Here is a 25,241-nt window from a genome sequence, read left to right as displayed (position 1 = left end):
AAAAAGTAGATCGTGGTGCTTCTGATGCGCTCCAATCATCAAAACAGCTTACAAGATTCATTCAGCACCTGTTTCAAAGCAAAGCTTATCCTTATGACTGAATAGGTAGTTGCCAGAAATCACAACTTTGATGTAATTTACCAAAACCTATTGAGACATTTTGATTTTTGTAACTTTTGTTAGCATATGCTCCGTTTGAAGCATTTTTCAAATATTGAGACCCGAGCCAATTTGAGTTTTGCATTGTTCACATTTCAAACGCAATGCTTCTAATTTCAAAAAAGTCTAAATTTATTGAGAGAGAGAGAAAGGTGTGATTTACAGAATGTTACAAAATTATGGTATGCAGTTGAATGATGAACGAAAAAGAGCAGAAGAAATGCATATATATGTACATGAATAAATAAAATCAATTTGAAACGAATCTTCAAAACAGATATCAATTGCTTGATACAAGTTAGTTGGCTTCGTCCATGCTGATGATGCTCACTAATGTATCATATTAATAAACCGTTTCTTTCGCTCGTTTTAATCATCACTTGTACCCCCTTGCTTGACGTAGAGTGGGCATTCGATTTGTGTCATCACTTTGGTGCGCACATTCATGGCTGTCAATTGTTTTCCATAGACACATCCCGTATCCAAACCAAAGGTAGTGTTCTTTAGATTCAATCCTCGACTAGCATCATGGCCGTAAAAAATCTCTGTGTTCTCCATCGTCAAGTTTTGCTGCTTTTCATTCCACACCGTTCCCCACTGAGTTCCAACATTGTTTTCAGGCGAAGGTCCATCCTTGTCAATGTCTCTCATGTTCATGACTAAATATGGAATTTGGTCTTGAAGAGAGTTGATGTTTGGATCCAAACCTCCATGAACAACGACCACATCATTCAGGAAGGGCATATGCAACATGACTGGACAAGATGACAAGTAATCATAGTCGTCCTGGGTGAGATTTCTATTGAAATGCCCAAGATGAGTATCATGTTGAAATGTATAATTAGAAGCACAACTTACTTGGCAATGGCAACGTGGTAATTCTTGAATTTCAATGGGTCTGGGACATTGCCCTCGGGCATAGTAGCACTGAGTGGGTACATTGCGTTCTCGCCCTTTTCAAGCTCGTATGTCTTGAGTCGAATCACCTTATCATCATGGTTACCACGCACACAGAGTGCACCCAATTCCTTGGCCCTACGAATGACACCCACACTGTCAGGTCCCTTTGCAGTCAAATCACCGGCAAGAATGAGCTGGTCTGTGGCTGGATTGAAGTTGAGTTTGGTGACCAATTTATCCAATTCACTCACACATCCATGGACATCTCCAACGACATAGATGTTCTCCTTTTGTTGCAATGAGTCGTCATTATTGGTTACAATGGTGGTCATGTGAGCATAAGGAGAGATAGGATATTGGCTGTTGCTTGTACCAGATCCACTACTGCTGCTGTTGTTGTTGTTGCTCTTGTTATGTTGTGTCACAACTACAGAAACAACCACCACAATGATAATGACAACAATGATGGCAACAGCAATAGCAATCCATTTCCACATGCGTTTCTGCTTTGCGGTCTTTTCATTTTTGGGAATGGCATCTACATATTCTATGCTGCTGTTATCATCTCTGCTGAAATGTGCCATCTTTCTGCGTATGATTCGGGAATAAAAGGTAATTAATAAAAGAAAGAGAAGCTGCAGAAGGAAATGTGATTTATCTTATAAACGCAACCAAAGCTCTGGTTACAAAGTGACTGGCTACGTTTTTCCTCCATGGTAACGTATATAGCAAGGTCTTGCAAGTTCTTCCGAGGCTCAAAACCTCCCAAATTGCATTCAAGCTGATGACAAACGTGCAAGGTGTAACTTGAACCCTATGAAATGTTTCTGTTGATTCTTTGATTGAAACTTGCTTGTGTCACAAACGATTACATTGCAATTTAAAGCACCAGGCATTGCATCCTCTATTCAGTAATGTATAACATTTGGGGCCATGGACGATGGCATCATGATATAAACTCAATCCAAATGTATGGAAAAATCAATCAGCCGACATGGCTTGGTCATTGCGCAATCAATGGCAAGGAGGTGCTACTACAGAATAATCGCTCAGATGGTAGTCATGGCCATTTACATGTATCCACCGGTAAATGGATTCAGCGGATTTGTATGTTTTGATCAACTAAAATGTTGTTTTTTTTTTTTCGTCACGCTACACCACATGTTGCTGAGTGAATCAAATGAGCTAATAATATAAATGATGATTTCTGCAACCCTAATTCAGATAGTATTTCAGGAAATCTCATTACGAGGATGGTTTTAAAATCGAACAGATGAGAGATTTTGTGTACCTGAATTTGAAATGGTAACTGTCAAATCTAAATTGGTTGCTAACCAACGACGATAGCTAACGGCACGTTACGATCACATACAGATTCTGAAAGGACTGATGAGGCTGGTATAAGATACATGACATCATGACATGCCTCTCATTCATTAAAAGTGACATAATGAATGAAAAGAAATCGTTCAATGGCCTGCCATCATAGACAGAGAGGGGGGGGGGGAGATGACTCTACATTGCTTAATTTTAGGGTCATCCTTCATGGGATTTCAAAATTCAAAATCTGATAAATAATATGATACGAAAGGGAGGGAAGAAGGAACATTTACCCTGCTGTTTAACTTGCTTAGCAAAACAAATGCTTATTTAAGCAATATTAATCACTGAGGTCGAAATATCCCAAAATACCCTTCAAAGAGGACTCACTGTTGATGGCACCACTGTCTATGTAATATGCAAAAGATAGACAAAAACGTGAATGTGCGTCTCCTAAAGAAGATGCTGCCAAGTGGAATTATCTATACTAATCGAATGTAGATCCGAGATTGCATGGCAAGGACTCTACACCAATGAAGGACGCCCATAAGGACAGTGGATCAAGATTGCCGAAGCATTTAACCGAACAGCAATCTCTTGTCATTCAGTCGTTCAAAACAAGGTGGGTGATCAACTGTCAATTAAGCTATTTTTCTCCTGACGGCAAGAAATCTCTAGTTATTTCGACATTTCCCATTGGTTTTTAGTGATTGTAAAATCAATGTGTACCAGCACAGCACAAGGAAGAAAGAGGATACCAATGGACGGTATAATACAATGTATGATTTCAATGATTTTCAAGGTGTAATTTGCTCAAAACAGCAAACATTTCCATAGTTTGATTGGTCAAGTTCAGTTGTCAAGTGAAACCATACCGCTGTAAGGTAGCCTTTTGGTGCGTGCTGTCTCTGTTTTTCCTTTTTTTTCCCAGTGGTATAAATTTACTTCGGCTATCATACACAAGGTGCTCTTTCTTTTTTTTACTCCCTTTCACACAATAGATACTCTCCATCTTGAATGTATATGTATCCTGTCCTGACGTCTAATCCACCAGAATTATCACCAGCTAATACCAATTTGACATCTGCAGCATCAACAACAACAACAACAACAACAACAACAAACATGCCCCGTAACAGAAGTGCATCTACCACATCAGCTACCAGCCCTCCACCTCCTGCGCTCATCACTCGAGGATTTCAAAGTCTTCGTCGTGCTCATAGACGCCTCTCTAACACGAGCCCATCGTCGCCTATTCCATCTGCCGCATCACAAGAGAACAATGCACCAGATGGTCAACAGCAATCTCACCAACAGTCTACAGACATGACTCCTCACACTAGACCGTCCGCAGAGTCTGCTGATTCTGGAAATAGTAATAATAGCAGCAGTAATGTAGTACGACCTCGCATGAGATTGGTGCCCAATGTTGGAATTTCAAGTCGCAGCTTTGTATTCGAGATTATTGACAGAGAGTTGGAACCTGGTGTTATCTATCGCATTGGCCGTTTCTCAGATAGAAATGTGCAAGCGGATAGATTGTCTTTCAAGAGCAAGGTGGTGAGCCGTAATCATGCTGAGCTTTGGACTGAGCAGGGCAAGGTATGTGTGTGTGTGTGTGTATTTGTTTGTGCTCGAGATGTATTGCGATTGCTGAACGTGCTTTCATTAGGTCTACATTCGTGATATTGGATCATCGAGTGGTACATTCTTGAACCGAATTAGACTCAGTCCGCCTAGTCATATTAGTCAACCTTATGAAGTAAGAGACGGCGATGCTATTCAATTAGGTGTGGATTACCAAGGCGGTCTGGAGCCCATTTACAGAGCTGTCCGCGCTCGTGTGGAATTGAATAGACAGACACAAAACGCCAACAGCCCATTCACTCGCACTGCTTTTCAACAATTGAGAAGCCATCTCATTGGCACCAACATTTCTTCCGGTACATCGCCTCAACCACCACCACAAGCAGCCTCACCTTCAAACACCAACAACGATTTCCTTGTCCAACCTGCTGATTTAGGCCTTCACCGAGAACCTACCAAAGTACATGAACACTCGAATGACATGGTAGCCGACGTCTCCAATCAAATGCAATTATCCGAGATGATGAGTCGTATGCCTACTGACATGTCGAGAGCTGATATTCAAGAATGCTGCATCTGTTTATATGCTATTGCTCCATTCCAGGCGTTATTCATTGCTCCCTGCTCACACATCTTTCATTTCAAGTGTCTTCGACCCATTGTTTTCCAGAATTACCCAGGCTTTTCATGTCCGCTTTGTCGTAGTTACTTTGATTTGGAGGCTAGTGTCGCTGTTGAAGTGGATGAAGTGTTGGATGCCATCAATGCTGCAAAGGATTTGAAAGAGAAGCAGCAACAGCAATCACCCAAGCAACCTTCTGTACCACACATTGACACGGTCCCTGAATTGAACGAGGAGGAGGAAGAGGAGGAGGAAGAGGAAGAAGAGGCACAGGAGCGTGAGCCAGAGGAGGGACGTGTTCATAGTGACGGAGATGAGCATCACTTGGATACCGCTGAAGGGTTATTGCGTCCTAGTAGCAGTATACAGTCTGACTTGAGTAGTGATTTCGAAGAGGGACATCCTCACGAACCTACAACAACAACAACAACAACAACAACAACAACCGCAGCAGCAGCAGCAGCAGCAGCAGGAGATGTTGTCAAGACTCGTTTAGAGGCACCTTCTTCAGCAGGCGATAACATTACCACACCACCTGTACCATTTATTTCTATTCCAGAAGATGAAGTAGCCCCTAGCTCATCCTCACCTTCACCCGCACAAGCGATCAATGTCAATTCAAATCATTTGCAAAACTCATTTGGTGGTCGAACAGCAAATCGTGGTGGAGAGGGCTTATTGTCAACTACGTTGGTTGGATCGCCTATTTTTGAAACAAATGTCCTGCCTACATCAACTGATAGCAATGCATAATCACACTCTCTTCTATTTCTTTTCTGAGGATACTCCTCTGTAATACCACATGTGTACATTACCTTTTTTTTTTCTTCTTCTTCTCTCTTACTATATATGCTATATCATTTCAAAGCATTTTCCCTCTCCACAACAACACCTCTCACACGCACACATACATATACTCACCCACACCCGACCCATTTAGCATCCACATTTAGACAGATGTTATACTCGTAATTTCAGGTGCCAATAAAGCATTTTGTATAGTACACACGTTGCATGAATTGTAAATGTTAAAGGCCAAGACAGGGCACACACACACACACAATAAGCTCTGCCACCTGACATGAATGCCATTTCCAATTCATAGTGTGTAAATGTACTTTATTGCTGCACACGTCATTATATCAATTAGGCTCCATTTGTAAGAGGTCTCTCCAAAATTTCACGAATAACAGTCGATGCACCTTCTGTAGGTGTTCTGATAGTGAGACGATACATCTATACAACATGTGATGAGTTCCAACACCCTCCACAGGCCACAACTAGAAGCACTTACGTTTTGTTCCAAGTTCGGTTCCAGCCGTAATAAGATACCAATTTTACCGCCTTGTTTTCCAGAATCCACAATACCAGCACCCACGAAATTATTTGGATTTGGGTCCACACCAGTCAATAACCCAATACCAAAGCCTTGTAGTAAGGATGCTGCTGTTGATAGTTGGATGGGTATCTCGCTTTTGAAAATGACCTGATTCTCACGAGGAGGGCCGCCGATTTGGTTCCATCGCTTGAAAAAGTTGGTGCCGTCCATGGTGGTAATGGGTTCCTGGAACTTGGTCAGGACAATAGGCAACTTGAGATGCAATACTTGTGTTTCAGGGCCCACCGTGTAGGCAATAAAGACCTCTGGTGAGTTGATAAAGACATCATTGCATTCAACTGTGATCAAGCGTTGTAATTGAGCTCCTGCAGACAAGAAGCTGTTACCTTCCAATGGCGCTAAATTGGTCTCTAAACCATCTGCGGGTGTAATCATCACGTTGATATCAGACATGATGTATTGCGTCTTGTTGGTCAAGTACAGCGCAAGTCGGCCTTGTGAGCCATGGTATTCGGATTTGATGGAAGCTTGCATTTGCGAGTCTTCGTATAGCACGCCTTCCGCATTGTACTGCAGTAGTTGGTATCCAAGCTCGTAACCAAGAGCCAGAGGTGTGTTGGTGTTGATGTTGGCAATTTGCTTGGGTTTACTGGTATTGTCTAATGACAGATCATTAAAGTTCAGAAGGTCTGGTTCATCGGATAGCTGTGATACGGTGGTGAGAGGCATTGTGTTGGAGCGCGTGGGCATCGTGGCGGCGGGTACAGCAGGTGATGCAGTGCCTGCTGCTGTCTGAAAGTTGTCGGCAGAACTGGAGCGAACAGACACCATACGCTTGAGACTATCTTGACGCTCCATATTGGCTTCACGACCACCAATGACCCATACACGCTTATCTTCCGTATCACCTTGCTTTTGGTTCAGCTTGAGCAGTAGAGTCGATTCTCTCTCGGGGAAGGGAGGCATTTCTTCGCAGACTGTCTGCAGCATGTCATCAGATGGCATGGTTGAAATCGAAAAGTATTCACAAGCACGTTGTTGAAGTTCTGCATCCAATACGTATCGATACTGGTTGAGCACAGGCAGAATCTGCCCCTTGATCTCTGGAAAGAGGTTGACAAATTTAACATAGGTGGTCAAGAGCAGAGCGCGGGTTTGAAGGGAGCAGAGGTTGAACTTGGCATGAACAGCATTGAACTGCTCAATAGGACTGCAGCCAGCAATGTTGGCAATCAAATGGCCGAATTCGCCAAGGATATAACCACCTACTTTGACCATGGTTTCGTTGTATTGAGGCGATCCCAGGTAGTTCAATACCGTCTTGGCTGCGTATTCTTGCAACTCTTCATTATTGGTGACTATTTGCACGACACGGAACCACACCTCTTCTCCCACTTGCTCGCCAGCCGTTGAGATTAATTGCAAGATGATGTCCACATACCATGAATAAGTGGATGCAAATTTCTCTGCCAGAATAGCAATCTTGAGCACCATTTCCTCTCGCATGGCATAGTCAGCGACTTGCAGGTATCGCAACAGTTCAGACACCACAATCTTTGCATTGGATGTATCGCACATGGAGTACAGGAGATCCAAACCACGTCTACGCACACTGATATCCTTATCACGAAGCGACAACAAGATGGTTTCCTGGTGTCGCTTGATGGGCTCCAATGAATCGACACAAGCTGCTAAATGTGCCATGGTCTCTAAACCAAGGTATCTGACATTAGTCTCTTTACTAGATATGAATCTACCTAAAAGGGCTGCTGCTTGAGCACAAATGCTGGAGTTGCTGTCGAGATGGATAGCGAGGTTGATGGCTTCGAACAAAACTGCATTTTGAGCGTTGCTGTGTTGCACATTCTTGGGAGAGTCTTGTGAGTTGGTGATGATGATTTGCAAGAGTTCGCTGATGTCTGAGCGTAATTTAGCATCATCAGGTGGAGGATAGTACTGCAAAAGACGAAGACACTTGACTTGCAACCAAGGTGTAGGCACTTTGTAGTAGATGTAATCCAAGCTGTAGTCTCTCTCTACTAAGATCCTCTTTAATCGGTTCACAGCTCGTTCGTAACATCCACTGTATTCGACTGGGAAACTCTGTGCTAAAGCAAGCACCAACGTCGTGACACTAAGTGCAACACCCTAAATAGAGGGTATGTTATCATACACAATTTTGTCAAAAACAAGCCATCAAATCTTTACCAAGTCATAGTCGTCCATCAGCGAGATGATTCTCTCTGCCCAGTCAGTAACAGGAATGACATCTGGATGCTTACGGAATAAACGCAACAAGGTCAATGCTGCCTTCTTTTTGACAAAGCTCTTGGATGTACTATTCACAGTGATTACTATCCAGGTTGGTCTCGCCATCTGTTCCATTATTAAATGCTTACGGTGAAATCAGCAGTCGATGCACATCCACAGCAAGACTCTCGGCCATTTCTCGACCACCAATATTGGCAATCGCATGCAATGCTAAACAGTTGTTAATCTCGTTCATATCATCCAAATCCTTCTTTGTTGAATTTACGACCAGTCGTACAAGGTCGCTGTTTTCGTGAAATAGAAGCGTAACTGCCAAATAACCCTACACAGCCATCAATAAACCACTCTTGTCTCCTTTGGACGAGAAACCACCTACAATTTGCTTTTCGCTGTATTTCTGACTAGAGATGAGATTCACAGCTTCAAGATGACCGAAATCGATTTCCCAACCGAGAATATACATGTACAGTAACTTGCAAACGTACTTTTTCTTTTGGTAGCCGTTCAAGTTACCCTCTGTCGTGATCCAATGTGTTAGTGTCTGATGGTTTGTAGAAAGCGTGTGCAGCAGCTGCTTGTACCTTTGAATTTGGATCTGATATTGGCCATCTCCTTGTTGATTCTTTTTTCTTCCAATTCTCGAACTCGACCTAATAGGTATGAGTTTAGTATCAAGGAACACACCAACACCAACACATGATGCCTACATTTTCTTATATCGGCTACAATGGGATAATCAACGCAACATGAGTACAGACACACACATAAATATCAATTGATGGCTATTTACCAATAAATACCGTCAAGCCACGCATAGCACTCATCTTGAATAAAACGAGAAAAAGAGGGAGGATTACGAAAGAAAAAGAACGCAAACCAGAAGGAGCAGACAAACTTAATAAAGCGGAGTGCGTTAATAATTGGAGGTGCACATTTTGATTGCCCAATGTGGTAAATGCTTGAGCATCTCAATTAGAGGCTTGTGATTTGCTGACTGTGCCTATATTGGAGCTTATGTCATGGTAGAATGGCTGTTTACCTTTTTGCTGGATAAGAGGCGACAGCAAAATAATATCTAGTAACCAGCAGTCGCGATGGCACTGCTTAGAATGGCGCGAACGTTAGGTGAGGATTTGTTGTGGATGCGTCAGGACATTTGGAGGAAACTATGGCTTGAATGTATCGGTCTTCGTAGATGCTACCTGCTATTTCTATTGTAACCCGTTGCAAGAGCAAGCCAGGACATCAAATCCACAAAGCCCATCAGGATGGGAATCCAAAGCAGATGCAAGTGCTGTCAAAATACCTTCAAATCACTCAATTTGGCGTATTTTCACACTATAATCGCCAAAATCATGTAGATAAAAGCCATTTCCAGCGTCGAAAATAGCACCAAACGAGTGCTACAGAGTAGTAAATTCGATTTGGTATCATTTTGCAATTTTTTGGCGACCTTTTTTTTTTCACCTCAAAATCTGGCCATTTTACCCTTGTAATAGCAAGGAAAAAAATCTCGAAATCGACAAAGAATGATTTTTCAGCTCAAAAACGGCATTTTCCACTAAGGTATATATTAGACGAATTTGCTCCAGAAACTTGTCTTTATCTGATGAAAAGCTTTATTTGGAACATGCAAGCCAACTTTTTCGACTTTTCCCCCAAAAACTGAAAAAGCAGTTTATTGAGATTATCTCTGTAAATTTCCATGGTATTTAAAAAACAAAAAATATCATGAGATAGAGCACATTTGACTCTATGTATTTCATCAGAATGCCCAAGCATGTTTAGTATGCCAATTGGGACGAAAAAATTCTTTAAAGATTACAAAATTTCCAAAAATGACAATTTGGAACAAAATCGATCCAGATGAACAAACCGTTATTCAAACTCCGTTAGCATTTGTTTTAATGTGTTTCGCACAAGACGGCCTACCAAATCAGCGCTGTTCTGTCAATATGAAATATATTAAATTTTAAAAGGAACAGACAAGAGAACACAGTGATTTTATGCGTGTACTAGCGACATTTGATTAATGTGCATTGTCTGTTCCTTGGTCGTGGGCAAGCTATACTTTTATAGGCCCAAGCGTGCTATGCAGATACATCCAGCTTCACGAGAACATGCTTTTGAAACTTGAAAGTGAGCAGCGATAAATAGAAACATTTGCAATCAAGTGGCGTGCACGTTGCAAAACACAGCACATGCTTGGAATACATCTCCTCTGGCAGTGTTGCTTATATTTCACATGGAGAATTGCTGCCAGTTTGCATATACCCAATATCCACTTGCTTAGCATGCCAAGCTTCATGGAACCCGAGTTGGCACTTTGACGTGCGTCATGATAACCTCTATTCATGTTCGCTCCAGGTTTATCCAACCAATGAAGGGTTGATGTACTTCTGTCAAAAATGGCATTACGTGCAAACAAGAAACTCAGCAAAACCATATTTAGTATTTAAATCATCATTTCAATTTAGACATTAGTTTCTCTCTTTTTTAAAAATTTTTATAACAATGACTTCCATCGTATTCCCCACCAGTTTGAGCCTCGATAACCGCAAGCCAGCACACGCAGGCACCTTGACAGCCGATCAGGTAGACATGCTCAAGAGCATGTGGCTGCGTCTTCTAACCTTGTTCCAACAATCTGGACAAGAAATACAGCTTGCTCATCGTCAGCAAGAATCTCAAGACAACAGCACCAGCAAGAAGGGTGGATTCTTTAGCTTCGGTACCAAAAAGGAAGAGCCAGCGCATGATTACTTTTTGGGAGCTACCAGCGATCCTCGATGGACCAGTTTACCCCTAGAAAAAGCATTGCCCATGATACCAGGTAAATTGTTGCGCGAAGCATTTTGGGGCATGGTAGCGACAGACAACCCAGACTCCACCTTGCTGCGTTTTCTCCGTGCACGTAAATGGGACTTGGACGCTGCTTACAACATGTTGACCAACACATTGCGTTGGCGATTGGAGATGAGAATCAATGAGATTGTGTCTCTTGGAGAAACTGGGCTGATTGAGGAATTGGAAAAGGCCAAGAAGGGATTAGGAGCGGCATTCAAGAAGCAATTGGAGCAAAAAATGGTGACATTGGGTGGCCCTGATAGAAGAGCTCGTGGCGTTTGGTAATTTAGCGTATTAGGGTCGATATCTTGGATACTCATACTGTGGATTTGTCTAGTTTTGTCAATGTCCAAATGCACCACAAGGACGATCAGCCTTTGGAAATCATGAAATTATTGACCATTTATGTGATGGAGACATCTCGTGTCATTTGCGATTACCCTATGGATACCGTGTGCATTGTTTTCAACCTGGAGAATTTCACAATGGCCAACATGGCAAGTATAGACAATGGCATCCCCAACATTTGTGGTTTAACAGCGCCTGTGTTTTCTTTAGGACTTTGAAGTAGTCAAATTTTTGGTAGGCTGCTTCCAAGCATATTACCCAGAGACACTTGGCCTTGCATGTGTGCATAAGGCGCCATGGGTCTTTTCCACCAGTAAGTGATTAAAAAATAGCATGCACGAAATGTTGCCTATACTGAACGCATGTCACTAGTCTGGAACTTGATTACACCTATTTTAGATCCTGTAGTTGCCAGCAAGATTGTGTTTACCAAGAATGTAGATGAACTTGAGAAATACGTAGCCAGTGATAGTTTGCCGATCATCATCACAGGTGACAAAAGCCACCCAGCCATGGATGATCTGAAAGCAGAGACCACACCCAAAGCAGGTTATCGCTTATTGCCAGCCACTGATCCTCGCATCATGAACTATTGGAACACAGTAGTAGACTATGAGAACAAGACAGAGAATTGGTGCAAGATTCGCGAATTCGGTGGAGATGAGGATGCTATGGATCGTTTGAAATTGGGTCAGAATTACCGTGTAACACGAGTTAAAGCAGAAAAAATCATGCGTGGAGAAACTGTGTACCATGTCAAGGGGCTGATTCGAATTGATGACAATGATAGACTTATCATCAACTACAATACCAGCACATGGAGCGAGAAAGACATTACAGATTGGGTATAAGCCATCTTTTAGACATAATAAAATATAGACAATAGAATATCAGCAATTTACATATGAGCTGTCATTTGGTTTGATGGCTGCTTTTGTGCAACATGATGTGCCCACGGATGATTTTGTTGGCTCGACAGCAATTACATGAATGATTAATTTAAAACACATTAGAAACGCTATCCCAATGAAGCTACAAAGAGACGTCTCCCATTTGTCTGCTTGATTACACGATGAAACATGATTTTCGAAGCGGGCGGCATGTTTGACGGTTGAATGATGTAGTTTTGATACAACTTTATTAGTACGAATGAAATGCAGTTGAGAATACAGAGTAATAATGTACAACATAGAGAAAAGACAAAATACAAGCAGAAAAAGCAACTTAATAGCCAACGCCAGAAATGATACCGTAGCCAAGGCAAATGGTAATGACGGCAGCGACACACGACGCAGGCACACCACACAACAAGAAATCCTTGATAGTCAAGTAAGGTTTGCCAGTGGGATCTTCTAGCATGATAGCATTCATATTTGGAAACCTAAATCAGAAACATTAATCACCACATGTCTCTCTCTCTCTCTCTCTCTCTCGTGTCAAACTCTATTAGCAAACTTACCCGGAAACAGGAAGACCCATGGCCACCGAAGACACAAGGCCAGCCACCATGACCATCAAATTGGGACGAGGCACGGGCAACTGACTTCCCACTTGCTTCACAATAGGCAAGATAATCAAGGCAGCGACGGTATGGCTGACAAAGGTAGCAAACACCAAGACCAGCATACCAAAGATGAAGATGATGGACAGCACGGGAAGACCATCGACATTACTAGCAATCTGATGGCCAATGACATCCAACAGACCAGAGCTACTGACAGCAAAACCCAACGCCATACCACCTTGAGCCAGTGTCACTACAGACCACAAAAAGTTGTTGAGATCACTCTTGCTAAGCATATTGGTACCAAACAAGAGTACAAAGGGAATAGCAGCAATGACACCGTTATTGCCCCAGAATTCGTTCATGGAGGATTCAGCACACCAGAGAGCAATGGTAGCCAAACAGACGATACAGACCCACAGTTGAGACCAAGAAGGACGGCTGAAACCGGCAGATTTAATGACATTCAAATGAGGTGTATCACGATCAGGACGGAAATAGAGGAGCAGCAGTAACCAGGTAGTGAGCACAGTGATCACACCGCAAGGAATAGCACCAGCAAACCAGATGCCCCACCCAGGATTGGGGTCCATCAGATTGATGGTAACGATATTCTGAGGAGATGAAATAGGCGATGCCAGACCACCGATACAACTCGCAAGAGCGATGCCCATAATCAAGCAGGGACCCACCTTGGAGTTGGGCTTCAGCGTTCTCAGAATGGGGTCAGCCAGAGAGAAACACAGCACAGGGGTAGCAACATTACTAATCCACATACTGAGGAAGGTAGCCAGATACATGTTTGTCAAAATCACCCAACGAGGCCTAGAACCTGCTTTACTCAGTACTGTAGCAGCAAAGGCTTTAGCAATACCGTGCTTACTAAGGGCAGCAGCGATAGCAAAACCACCAATCAAGACCATGATGGTATCACTGAACATGGCAGAAAAAACCTGCTTGGCAGCCGCGGACGCTGCAAGTACGTTGCCCTCGCTATCTTTCACCAAGTGCATAGGAACCACCATCAGTGGAATCAAAAAGGCAGTAGCAAACAAAGGGATACATTCAAAAGCCCACATCAGAGCAGCAAACACCAGCAGTGCCAGACACTTACTCGCTTCGTACTGGCCCATGGTATCAACGCACATGAGGATAATGTAGATGATGATGCTGACCATGAACCCAAAGATATTGAACATGGTTTTGCGACTGACAAAGACGTTGATTTTTGGAATTGTGATGCCCTTTTGTGCCAGAGAAGCATGAGCGTCTAATTGCTGACGCTCTTTACCGACCAAGTCTTTCCAAACAGTGGTACGCTCAAACTGGATGTGATCACGCATGTGCATCTTGAGCTCGACCTCGGCATTGCGCTTCTTGCCCATGGTGAAAATAGCAGCATACATGCTCAGCACTTGATCCAAGGCAGTGTCGATACGCTGGAAGTTCTCAGGTGTGAAGGCGTCTGATGAATCGACAATCTTTTCAAAGTATACCTCTCGCAAATTGGAGTTGGTCACCTTGTCCCATTTCTTGAGAATCTTGTCAAAGGCAGTGCGATTGGTGCTGGCATAGGCTTTGAGTTCTGTCAGAGAAATGAAGGTGGCAGCACAGCGCACGCGAAAATTGTAGTACTGGTTGAATTCATTGACATCTTCAGCTTGATGCATTGATACGTGAGAACCTCTGCGACGACGGAAACGAAGACCAATGGCTTGCATGATACGCGTAGGAGGTTTCGCAGAGACATCCTCGGCATAGGCAGGCATTGCATCATGCTGGCTCAGTGTTCTCTCGATTCTAGAGCCACGACGAGAGCGAAAATTGGAGGCGCTGATGGTGTTGGATCGTGTGGGAGCATAGGCTGATGAGAATTTCTCGGCTAATGGAGGCAAGTTCAGTTTCTTGGAGTCGTCTGAATCATTGGATGAGATGGCATTGGGTTGGTCGTGCAGGGTATCGGTTGTACTGTGTCGTAGTTGAGCATTGCTATACACAGGAGCAGTAGCAGTAGTAACAGTGGAGGCGCTTGGCTCATCGTCATCTAGATCAGAACCAGCAACAGAGGAATTGAACGTGGTGTAAGTATCTCTTGTGGGCGTTTGATGCAATCCAGAGTCCAATCGCTCGAGTGCACTGGTCTCTGCAAAGCTGGTGGCATTGGGGTTGTTGAAGCTGTCAGGCAGTGGTATCTGGAACGTGTTGAACTCGGTGCGCAGCTCTTGAGCATCCTGCAGAAACTCTTGCTCTTTGGCAGTAAAAAACTTGGTTACTTTCTCCAGCTGTCTATCCAGTTCTTGCAGAAACGCTTCATTTTCACTCTTCATGACCAACTGATCTGAGCCAGATGACAGGCGTTGATTCATTTCCAAGCTCTGCTTTTCACCATGCAAACCGCTTTCAATCTTTTCATCCTGACTCTTTGCACCTTGGTTTTGCTGGTCGACTTGATCTCGTTCTGCCTGATAGACCATCTTTTTGAGTCGATCATAACTAGACATTTCAAACACCAATTCAGTTTAATTTACTTGATTTGGTAATTTAATTGGTGGTATATTTACTCGACGTATTTATCAAGCCATTCCGGCACAGCATTCAATACAATTGAATGTGCAAATTTCATTTTGTAGGTTTTTTTTTCAAGAGAACGACCAAGGAATAAAGTAAGAAGAACAAGAAGAGCGGCAGCATTGGTTTAAACAGGGTTTTAATATGTATTTTTTTTGAATAGTGAAACCTATCTAAAATTCGGGTAAAAAAAAAAAAAAAAAGACAGAAAATGTCAAGTATCAAGGATAAATCCACGCCTAAACATTTATAAGCGGGGCTTTCCTTACTGCATTTGACAGGCATTTGACATGGAAGACCAAGCATCCTTGATACTCTCCTTGATAAAGTTAGATTTTTGCTCTTCGGTAGGAATCACCAGAATTTGTCTCAACCAGTTACAGGTGAATCGTTTGCCGCTGTTGCGTGATTCACACATGCCAACAGCGTGGTATAATTCTCGAATGTGTCTCTGTGTGTAGCTGCTGGATCTGACATTCTGCGTAGAAGTGAATATGACGGAAGGCTGGAATGATCTAGGTAGTTTGTAGATTCTTCTAATTTCAGCCACAAAGCCATCTACAAATCCCATTAGAAGCCAAGCTAGCACATGGATGCTGAGCACTCACCATGACTCTCGGTCACTGCATCAATATTGTCCTCTAAATCATCTCTGAAATTCTCATCCACATGTGTAAACACAATCACTACGAAATTCCAGAAATCTTTACCGAGCAATTGATGAAACAAGATGAGCATGTTTTGCGTATAGGCATCCAATCTGATATCGTTGATGTTGAATACCAAGAAGAATGCACTGACACCATTTTCGAGGGATTTAAAGTATCGAGTCATCTCTTGGATACTCTGTCGATCTTGGATATTGGAGTCGATCAAACCAGGTGTATCAATCAAATGGCAGTACTTGAGTGAAGGTGCATATTTCCACTCTTTGACTAATCCACGCACTTCCTTTGTCGTTGCCTGTGTGTCCTTGCCAATCAGTACCATCCAAACGCTACTAGAATGCAGCTTTTACTCACATTTGTGCCATCTCCCGTTTCAAAGGTGTATTCAGCAGTAATGGCGTTCAATAAACTGGATTTACCCGTGCCTACACCACCAAGTGCAGACACGACATACGTATTTCTTTCTTCTCCGCCTTCAAGCATGATGTCTATCGAAAGAGGCACATGAATATTCGATCCATCACCTTTATCACTCATACTTACTTGAATTAAAAACTAAAAAGACAAGCAAAGAAACCCGTCTGGTAACTTTTTTTTTTCAAAGCCTCGCAATTTTTAAATTTGTTTACGTAGTCCATTCCATGTTGTACAAGTAGATAGTGATGATTTCGATAGCTTCCATAGTGGCATTGTACGCTTATAAACATCTTTTTTTTTCTTTCTCTTTTTGAGTGCCCCTTTGTTGAGATGGCAAACGTTGAAATTTTTAGCCGAGAACCGATAAAAGCCAACCGCGGTAAATTATCTGGATCAAATGCCATTTTGGCTTTACTGCTTACGCTGACATTACCTTTCAGACTCTTACAAAACGTTGCTTAATCAAAGACTACTTTAACAGTTTTGATATGGTACAACGTGAGATGAATTCTGTCAAACAAACAAATCCTCATCGTTGCCTCATGATTTTTACTCAAATCCACTGAGTCTCAAAAACAGGAAATGAATGTAACATGGCATAGCGATCCCGCTATCAAGTACAAATAAGCAGCATATACAGATCTGAAGCGATGGTGCAGTCGTGGAGCAAGGAGATAGGGGAAAGCTGATACATGAGTAAACCACGCTTCCATTGCGCACATACACACAAGAAAACAATGACTTGAACTCACATGGATGGCTTGCATTTCATTCAGCTTACAAGCATGACTACGATTAGCTACGCATTGGCTTTGGAGCTTTACATAGATTTAAAGTCCTTGAATGCAAGCTGATATGGCACTCAAAATTGTCTTGTGTATGGTCAGTCCATTATTACCGATATGAACGATCAAAATGGAATGGAGAGCAGCGAAGATTTCATTCTCAAGAATCGCATCTTCATTTAGGGAAAAACACCAGCTTAGTTCTATCCTTTGCTGCATCTATTACAATGTGAAAACTGTCTGCTTAGTATATGACTGAATCAGAATCATGACCATGGCACATTCGAGAGAAAGCTGCCATTTTTGTGTTTGGTGTGACTACGGCACATTTGATAGAGACCATATTGTTGAGAGAAGATTTGTGCTATTCTCGTAATGGATAACAACTTTAGCAAAGGCGTCAAAGTGCAGTGTCTCTTGTGGTAGCAACTGGCATTCTCGCAAGCTGTACAAGGCATTCTTCATATAGCTACTAATATATTATAGACGAGATACTCTATAGACATGCACGCGATATGCTACTGTCATGCTATATGCCCAGATATGTACTTGAGATGAACACTTCATAACATTATACTCAGGACGTCATTCTTGTTTTCAGATTTTGTCAGCCATAGTATGTTATGATTGATTAGCTGATATAGATTTTACTCTTGTTTATCAAGACTTGAAAAAGAAAAAAAAAAAAAAAAAAAAAAAAAAAAGACTTACAGGATGAATGTTCGATTAGAGAGAGAACGCAACAAGAACAGGGTAAAAACTATGATTTTGATAAATGGTCGTGGTATGATATTCATTTGTAAAAAGCTCTTGTTCTAATTCGCTTGAAAGATCCAAAATCCCAGAAATGCAGTATGCGCACAGAACTTGTTGACAATCCTTCAGGCTTCTGAAACGAGCAAAGAGCTTCTTGCCCTCTGATTCCAGTATTGAAGACGTAGACTGACAGTAACTTCGGTGGCCATAACGATCTGTCGAGGTGAGTTCGCAAGTAAGGCAGATGTATTCGGAGCAACGTGCAGTGCCATTGGAACACCTCTCTTGATGAAAAGGTATAATCGCAAGATTTGTCATCACATAGGCTGCCATCTGCTTGGCTATTCTAAGTTCGTTCTATGTATAGACGGAAATCGAGTTGATACGAGGTTTCATGATTTTCAGCTGGATACAAACCCTTAAAGGTGTTGGAATAGCGTGTTTCAGAGAATTCGCTCATCACAGATGCGGGTTAGTGTCTAGTAGATCCATATTCTGATAGGTCTGGTTTCTATTTTGTATACTTGCTGATTTCGATACCGAATGGCTTCGTTTTCTTTGTTTGGACAATCAAGAAACATGATATACTCAAACATCCAGTTTGCCAGAGGTCAGTCGCCATTTGTCAGGTATATTACAGGTATAACTTTTAAGCATCAATGCAAACTCGCGTCTTCTGTTTCTTTCGTATTTATTTTATACCTTATTTTTCGCGTAAAGGATGGTATGCTACGCTACCATTGAGAAATACCTACCGACACATGCGTTGTGAGAGGTTTTCTTGTGTTTGTAGTTTGATGTTTACTGGGATTCTATAAATATGAAATGATCTATTAATAGACAGTGATCGAAACTTGCTGCAAATCATTGTGAATCCGCCCAGTACAACAGGATGATTGCAACAGAATTGCATTATCCGCCTATTTGACAGCTTAATACGGTTAATAGTATGAGCTTTGGATCAATAAACTCTGAGAGAACCTTGTGTGGAATTTGCGTTGTACAGCTTCAAATTTTATGGTTTAGCCGTACATTGAAATGCGGCAAGTAAGTCAATACAGATTTTTCTATGCGACAATTGCATCCGATATGGAGCAAATACAATGCCCATTCAGTCAAGAAAAGCACTTATAGTTGAGAGTGCATTCACAGAAAGGCACTTGGATTCATTGCACTGCAATTGAAACTCTTTTAGCACCATGTTTTCTATATTTTACTTGATCAAGCAAGAAAGTGAAATGACAAATTACTCGTTTTAGAAAGAACGATTAAAGTTAAGGTCTATTCTCACCATAAACAAGAAAAACCAATAATAACAATAACATCATCGGTTTTTTGTTCGTTTCCTTTTCCTTTTCTCTCTTCTCTCTCTCTTTTTTTTTTTTTTTTTTTTTCTCTAAAATGGCTCAAAGCATCATTTCAGACACTGAAGAGCTACCCATAGCAGCTCATATTTTTGAAGGCCACCTGTATATCAAAGATGAAAGATCAAACAAATGGCTATGGAGGCTGTTTCGCTTTGACGGCACTTCCTTGACATGCTTATCGTCCAAAAAGAACAAGCTGCCGCCGCATACATTGCTGGATAAACCATACCACCACAGCCACAGCATCTCATCTCGTCCTGTCAGCTCATTGACCCACTCGGCATCCACGCATTCATTTACGTCGCCTATATTAGCGACACCCAAACACCGAGCGGATAGAATACTTGCATCTTCTACAGTATCAGCATCATACGACGACAATAACAGCAGCAACAGGAATTCTCAGCCCATCTCTGCAAGCTACTATCAATTGCCAAAATGGACAATCGAGATGACAAACATTGCCTCCATCTCATTACTGAAACCAAAACAAAAGAAATCAAAGCCATTCAAGATGCCCACTACCACCAAGCCGAAATCATTCACCATTCGCACTTATGACGGCGCTTGCTTCCTGCTCAAGGCAAATAAGCAGCATGATCTCGAAAGGTGGATATTTGTGCTGGCAAAGATGTGGAAGTTTGCTCAAGTTACTCGCCAAATGCTGTATAATGGAGCAAGAGATTCAATTGTACCACAATTGAATCCGAACAACGCTATCGCATTAGCAGCAATCGGCTCGGGTTCTACAAGTAATTTAGCATATAATGCCACTGATCAAATGACTACTAGTCCAATCCAAGTAAGCCAGGAGCAGCCATACCACTACAACAGCCACCACTTACCCATGAACGCATTACAGGCTAGCCATGTTGGACAATCGCAGAAGCATCATCATGATACCATGCTTTCAGACGAAAAAGCCCTCTGGATCGAGAATTGGGTGAAATCTCTGGCTGAATTGGAGGCACATACTCCTGCCGAATCATACAGCGATGTGGTTGATATTGTCACCAATACACCTGCTCATATCAACCCGTCAAAGAGGACTTCATCTCACCACCATTGCCAGCAATCTCATATGGGTGACGATGCGCATTCTGTACAGAAACTGCCATCAAACCGCGGTAATCACAGTACGAAAAGTTTTCTCAATGCAACCAAACCAAAACCTAAAGCTTGCCTTACTCGATACCATTCTGACTATCAAAGTTATTTTCAAGACACAAAATCGGTGTATACAAATGAAACCACCAGATCCATCCAACAAGAACCAAAGCCATCACTCAAATACCACACTTCCGTGCGAGGAAAACCCATCCGCAGCCATACAACAGGGCACGACATACCAATGCCGTCCTCTGTTATCATTTCAAACACGCATGAATCATTACAGCATGGATGCTCTCCATTGGCACTACTCGAATACAAGTACAGTCAAGGCGAGCAACAGCTACCCTCACCACCAACGACACCAGCTGCATTTCATGCCACAGGATTGGAAAGTGACGAAGATGTGTGTCTGGCAGATGTCCGAAGATCATTGCAAAGCCTGGAGATAAGCAAGATGCAAGCAGAACAAAATCTGATTGCTAAGCGACAATCAGCGTCAATGATGGTGAATGCCTCCAGGAGACACAGCGATTGGTAACTCGTCTGGATCATTTTCATCTGTATATATATATATATATATAAACATCTGTCATAAGAAACACATCTTTTATTCTCTGTGAATAAGCACAAATAAACCAAGTACACCTAGTAATGCAAATTTCATCCAAGGATAATCGTTCATTAGAATAGTAACCATGCCAACGTAAGGCAAGAATCTAAGGAATTGTAGTTGGTTTCAGCATTTTTGCATAATTGTATAGTCGCATCTTACCCTCTGACTTTTCCTACAACATGCTCTCTGTTGATCCACATCTGCCCTCTGTTGTATAAAGCACGGTCATCTCGAGCATTGTTATCACCCTTTGTCAAAATGTATTCCTTTTTCGTCTTTGCGCTATAATGTGCGAATACAAAATTGTCAGTTTTTTTTTTTCGCCCGTGTTGGTACAGTGTCATTACTCTTCGTGAATCTTGACAACTCTGTGTACAATGGGAATAGGTCTTTCTGGTAACTTGAATACGCAAATATCGTTTATTTCAACAGGTGCTTTTCTTGGTAGTGTAAGAAATAATAAATCACCACGATGAAAGGCTGGCTCCATACTGCCACTATCAAATTGTGTTGCATTAATATCTCAATCGTGTGCTGACAGATATCAATGCTCTTACCTCAGAACCACTACGATGGGACTCTCTGTATTTGTGACAACAGCCAATCCCTTCCAAATCATGAGCGCAGATGCTGCAATTGTCAGGATGTTCAAGAATTGTAAGGCGACCTATTCAGATAATTTACGCGTACTGCATCTTTAGATACATCTAATTCGATGGCAAGAGCTTGCGAGACAACTACCTGTCGCACGTTCATTCGACGTAATTCACTAAACATGATGGATTGTATGTGCTAGATGTTGTGTGGTTGACGAAATGAGAAAGAAGAGTGTAAAATGCGAGAGTGATGAAGAGAGGAGATATAAAATCGAAATGAAATTCGGATGAAGCCACTCCTTGCCGTTGTCTGTCTTCCCTTGAATTTGTATTCGGGAATAGTTTAAGTTTCATGAAATACCATACCATCAATGGCTATGCCACGACACAGTAGAATATTGGCTAATTGATTTCATCATTGCTCAGTGTACACGTTTTAACCTTTTTATGTTAAACCATCAATAGATCATGTTCAAGGTACATATACCACGATAACAGTTTCTATTGGCTTGGTTTGTCGTACGGTACACCAATGGGGATGCACATAAAACAGGGCACACTCGTGTGCTGGTTGGTATTAGTGCATGAATATGAAAATTTGTATTCGGAAACTCTGCTGGAAAAGATCAACACTAAGCTGCTTTTTTTTTCTTCCAATTTGATTTACAGAGCTTTACATTCACTCGTTCATAGTTAGGCTACGCATAATTTCAGTAGCACGTCAAGTAACCCAGTTTTATGCTTGTCAGTTACCTGTTTATGTGACCACAATCCGTGCATCCAGCATTTTTTCTCTCATTTTTCGCTTCTTTGATCACTGGAAACCATTCAAAGTACATAATGTCGAATCCAATTGTAGCTGCACTGTTCAAAATTGCTTCCTTCTTGGATATACAGCAATCTCTACCGATCACCATGACAGATCAAACGGTTCAGCAAGTAGATCCAATTGAACAAAGAGAGGCAATAGAGAGAGAGAGAGCAAGCCGACTTGGATGAGCAAACTCGAATGTCACAGGAGATTGAGCAATGCCAGTGCATTTACCAAAAGATAAACGGCTTGTTTGATGTATTGCTTGCCAAGAGAGAACACATTGAAGGCAAAGTGGAGACTCTGTATATGAAGCTTTACTGCCGTATTCATGCGACAATTGATGGCAACAACGATGATGTTTCTCAAGAAAAATATCAAGGCAGTAACGAAGCATACACACAGACGGGCCATCAGAAATGTAACTTGGAGCGTCGGCTTGCCGAAATTGACGGGGAAATCGAACGGCTGGATGTTGAAAAGGATGAAATCAGTGAAAGGAAAGAAATATTGCTAGAGGAACAACTGGATTTGGGTCTAAGGAAAAAGAGCCTTGATGAAAGAAAAAGGTCTGTTGAGTCAGAAATGCTTAACAAATAAATATAAAACAATTGAATGATGGTCAGTGTTTCTTCCATTTTCTAGTAGTTTAGTTCATAACCACGGACCTTTGTCCATAAAATACCTGAAATTTACACATAATAAGTTGTACATACTTGGTGGTGAAAAACAGTTAGCATCACCTATTATGATGACTCTATTCATAAGCAAAACAGTCATAATCACAGATGCAAAATGAATGTTGTAAATCACTTATTGTCGGTTGAGCGCTTTGTATGTATACATTTCATCTCCAAGTTTGTCGAGCACTGGATGATAAACATGTGGAATACATCCACTCTGATCTGCATTCCGACAATTCATCCAGTTACCAGATTTAGATATAAACTGTATGTACACTGGATTAGATGTACGATATCGATTTATACTATAAGAAGATATGGACTTCAGATACGCTAGTACTATAAGATTCATACTATGTAAGATATAGGCTATAGATGGCACCACGGACATGGATGGCGCTATAGACTTATACTTGTATTCCGACATTGACTACGGATGTTTACCATATCTGGATAGGCACCACCAAGATTAATGCAATATGAGCTTGTTGCTTCAGATGTGCACTTTATGATCCACGCTATAAGACACATGCTTATATCCGTGATACTAGCTACAGATACGTTATGTACTACAGACTTGTGCTATATATGAGACATGCTATAGACATGCATACTGTTAAGCACAAAGAATAAAAGGATTATTATTTGTAGCTTATAAAAAATGTTCGATATTATAAAAACAAGAAAAGACTTATTTGAATAAGATCAGACACAAAAACTAATGATTTATTGATGAAGACAAGAGTTATTCTATTTATACTAAGTTCTGAATGCCAAAGTAGCAATTTATCTTGTACAACGCTTATCACATCTGGTGAACCTCAGTATTTAGATAGCTGAGATGCACTTCACTTATCATAGCTTGTCCATGTTGTTGCACAACACAGACATATCTACCCATCAAGAATACCTTAATCTTTATAGACAGTTGTAGCCCTTCTGGCACAACACATACGATGTGCTATAGACATGCCATATATCCAGATACATGCTAAAGATGTATGCTTAGCGATATACACTCAGATATGTACTATAGATATAGACTAAGGAGACTGTACCTATCGGATACATGCTACTAGATCGATATTAATTATCCTTATAGAAAGGATAGATCAGGGTGCTTCGGATGAGAGTCTAATTATTCATCCAGGCAAAAGCCAAATCATGATTAGCTTGCTGGGGTTGTCTTTTAGCATGATTAGACATTAGTTGATCTGAGTTGACTTATTTGTTAATCTAATTAATAGAAGTTTTATCCATTGTTATAGTATATAAGAAGGACCATCCACCTGGCCAGTAGAGAGACTTCAGTTTACTTTACACCTGTCAGTTTGATAATAAAACATACCTTTATCAAGTTGACTTTTCTGTTTTTTTTATTCTTTTTTTTTTTCCGTGAATTTTAGTCTATCAAGCCTCAAATTCCACAGTGAGATCAAGTCAAGTTTGAACACGAAAATACCCCCACTGCACAATTTCCAATTAGATTGCCGCAATTACGGCTGTCACTGCAGAAGACTGAGGCCAAATCTACTGGTCGTGACGTCGGATAAGGCGCCTTCTCATTTTCCATACATCCGTTTTTTTATCCTTTTTGCAAAACGCGTTTAATATCAAACCATAATGGTTTTGGAACCCTTTTGATTGAAAATAGCATTCTAGCTTCTGATAACACGGTCTTGTACTGTTAATAGTACTTTATACTGCTTCTTTGAAATGGAATATGGTAGGTAGCATTCCATAACGAGCACTGGAAAGCATAGAATTAACACTAATTGAATTTGTTTATTAGGTTTTGATAATTTTTTTGCCTCTTTGACGTCGATGCTGCCGCCATCCCTTTTCTGCTATCTCTGTTGTCTGCTTTTTTGGTCTTTATCCGGTCTCTGCTGGTGTCGTTTTTTCTTTGGTTTTTCTATGGTGCTGGTGTTGCTGCTGCTAGTCAAGTCTTTTCTGGTCTACTATTT

The 25,241-nt window shown here is 41.5% G+C and overlaps 8 protein-coding genes across 8 annotated transcripts; 3 read left to right on the top strand and 5 right to left on the bottom strand.

The window, feature by feature from the left end:
* Nucleotides 1–457: 457 nt before the first annotated feature.
* ATC70_012701 (uncharacterized protein) lies at nt 458–1,643 on the bottom strand (the record flags this gene model as incomplete). Its single annotated transcript, XM_064831872.1, has 3 exons — nt 458–489; nt 546–958; nt 1,018–1,643. The coding sequence occupies 3 exons, from the start codon at nt 1,641–1,643 to the stop codon at nt 458–460; spliced, it is 1,071 nt and encodes a 356-aa protein (XP_064678152.1).
* A 1,759-nt stretch (nt 1,644–3,402) lies between these two features.
* ATC70_012700 (uncharacterized protein) lies at nt 3,403–5,341 on the top strand (the record flags this gene model as incomplete). Its single annotated transcript, XM_064831871.1, has 2 exons — nt 3,403–3,981; nt 4,052–5,341. 2 exons carry the CDS (start codon nt 3,403–3,405, stop codon nt 5,339–5,341), a joined length of 1,869 nt encoding a protein of 622 aa, XP_064678151.1.
* Nucleotides 5,342–5,734: 393 nt separating this feature from the next.
* ATC70_012699 (uncharacterized protein) lies at nt 5,735–9,022 on the bottom strand (the record flags this gene model as incomplete). Its single annotated transcript, XM_064831870.1, has 8 exons — nt 5,735–5,824; nt 5,883–8,075; nt 8,136–8,265; nt 8,327–8,520; nt 8,575–8,714; nt 8,780–8,848; nt 8,906–8,920; nt 8,989–9,022. The coding sequence occupies 8 exons, from the start codon at nt 9,020–9,022 to the stop codon at nt 5,735–5,737; spliced, it is 2,865 nt and encodes a 954-aa protein (XP_064678150.1).
* Nucleotides 9,023–10,712: 1,690 nt separating this feature from the next.
* On the top strand, nt 10,713–12,244 carry ATC70_012698 (uncharacterized protein; the record flags this gene model as incomplete). The annotated part of the gene is made up of 4 exons (XM_064831869.1): nt 10,713–11,326; nt 11,383–11,542; nt 11,604–11,706; nt 11,766–12,244. The coding sequence occupies 4 exons, from the start codon at nt 10,713–10,715 to the stop codon at nt 12,242–12,244; spliced, it is 1,356 nt and encodes a 451-aa protein (XP_064678149.1).
* Nucleotides 12,245–12,617: 373 nt separating this feature from the next.
* rpl13_2 (60S ribosomal protein L13) lies at nt 12,618–15,520 on the bottom strand (the record flags this gene model as incomplete). The annotated part of the gene is made up of 3 exons (XM_064831868.1): nt 12,618–12,774; nt 12,853–15,390; nt 15,459–15,520. 3 exons carry the CDS (start codon nt 15,518–15,520, stop codon nt 12,618–12,620), a joined length of 2,757 nt encoding a protein of 918 aa, XP_064678148.1.
* A 210-nt stretch (nt 15,521–15,730) lies between these two features.
* On the bottom strand, nt 15,731–16,616 carry ATC70_012696 (uncharacterized protein; the record flags this gene model as incomplete). The annotated part of the gene is made up of 3 exons (XM_064831867.1): nt 15,731–16,023; nt 16,074–16,428; nt 16,488–16,616. 3 exons carry the CDS (start codon nt 16,614–16,616, stop codon nt 15,731–15,733), a joined length of 777 nt encoding a protein of 258 aa, XP_064678147.1.
* A 2,876-nt stretch (nt 16,617–19,492) lies between these two features.
* Nucleotides 19,493–21,109, top strand: ATC70_012695 (uncharacterized protein; the record flags this gene model as incomplete). The annotated part of the gene is made up of 1 exon (XM_064831866.1): nt 19,493–21,109. The coding sequence occupies one exon, from the start codon at nt 19,493–19,495 to the stop codon at nt 21,107–21,109; it is 1,617 nt and encodes a 538-aa protein (XP_064678146.1).
* A 69-nt stretch (nt 21,110–21,178) lies between these two features.
* ATC70_012694 (uncharacterized protein) lies at nt 21,179–21,961 on the bottom strand (the record flags this gene model as incomplete). Its single annotated transcript, XM_064831865.1, has 5 exons — nt 21,179–21,287; nt 21,344–21,466; nt 21,532–21,681; nt 21,742–21,851; nt 21,926–21,961. The coding sequence occupies 5 exons, from the start codon at nt 21,959–21,961 to the stop codon at nt 21,179–21,181; spliced, it is 528 nt and encodes a 175-aa protein (XP_064678145.1).
* Nucleotides 21,962–25,241: the final 3,280 nt, after the last annotated feature.

The sequence above is a fragment of the Mucor velutinosus genome, assembly GCF_035048745.1.
Source record: "Mucor velutinosus strain NIH1002 chromosome Unknown tig00001569, whole genome shotgun sequence".
In the NCBI taxonomy this organism is placed as follows: Eukaryota; Fungi; Mucoromycota; class Mucoromycetes; order Mucorales; family Mucoraceae; genus Mucor; species Mucor velutinosus.
The sequence above is the reverse complement of the archived record's forward strand: the minus strand, read 5'-3'. Positions and strand labels throughout refer to the sequence as shown.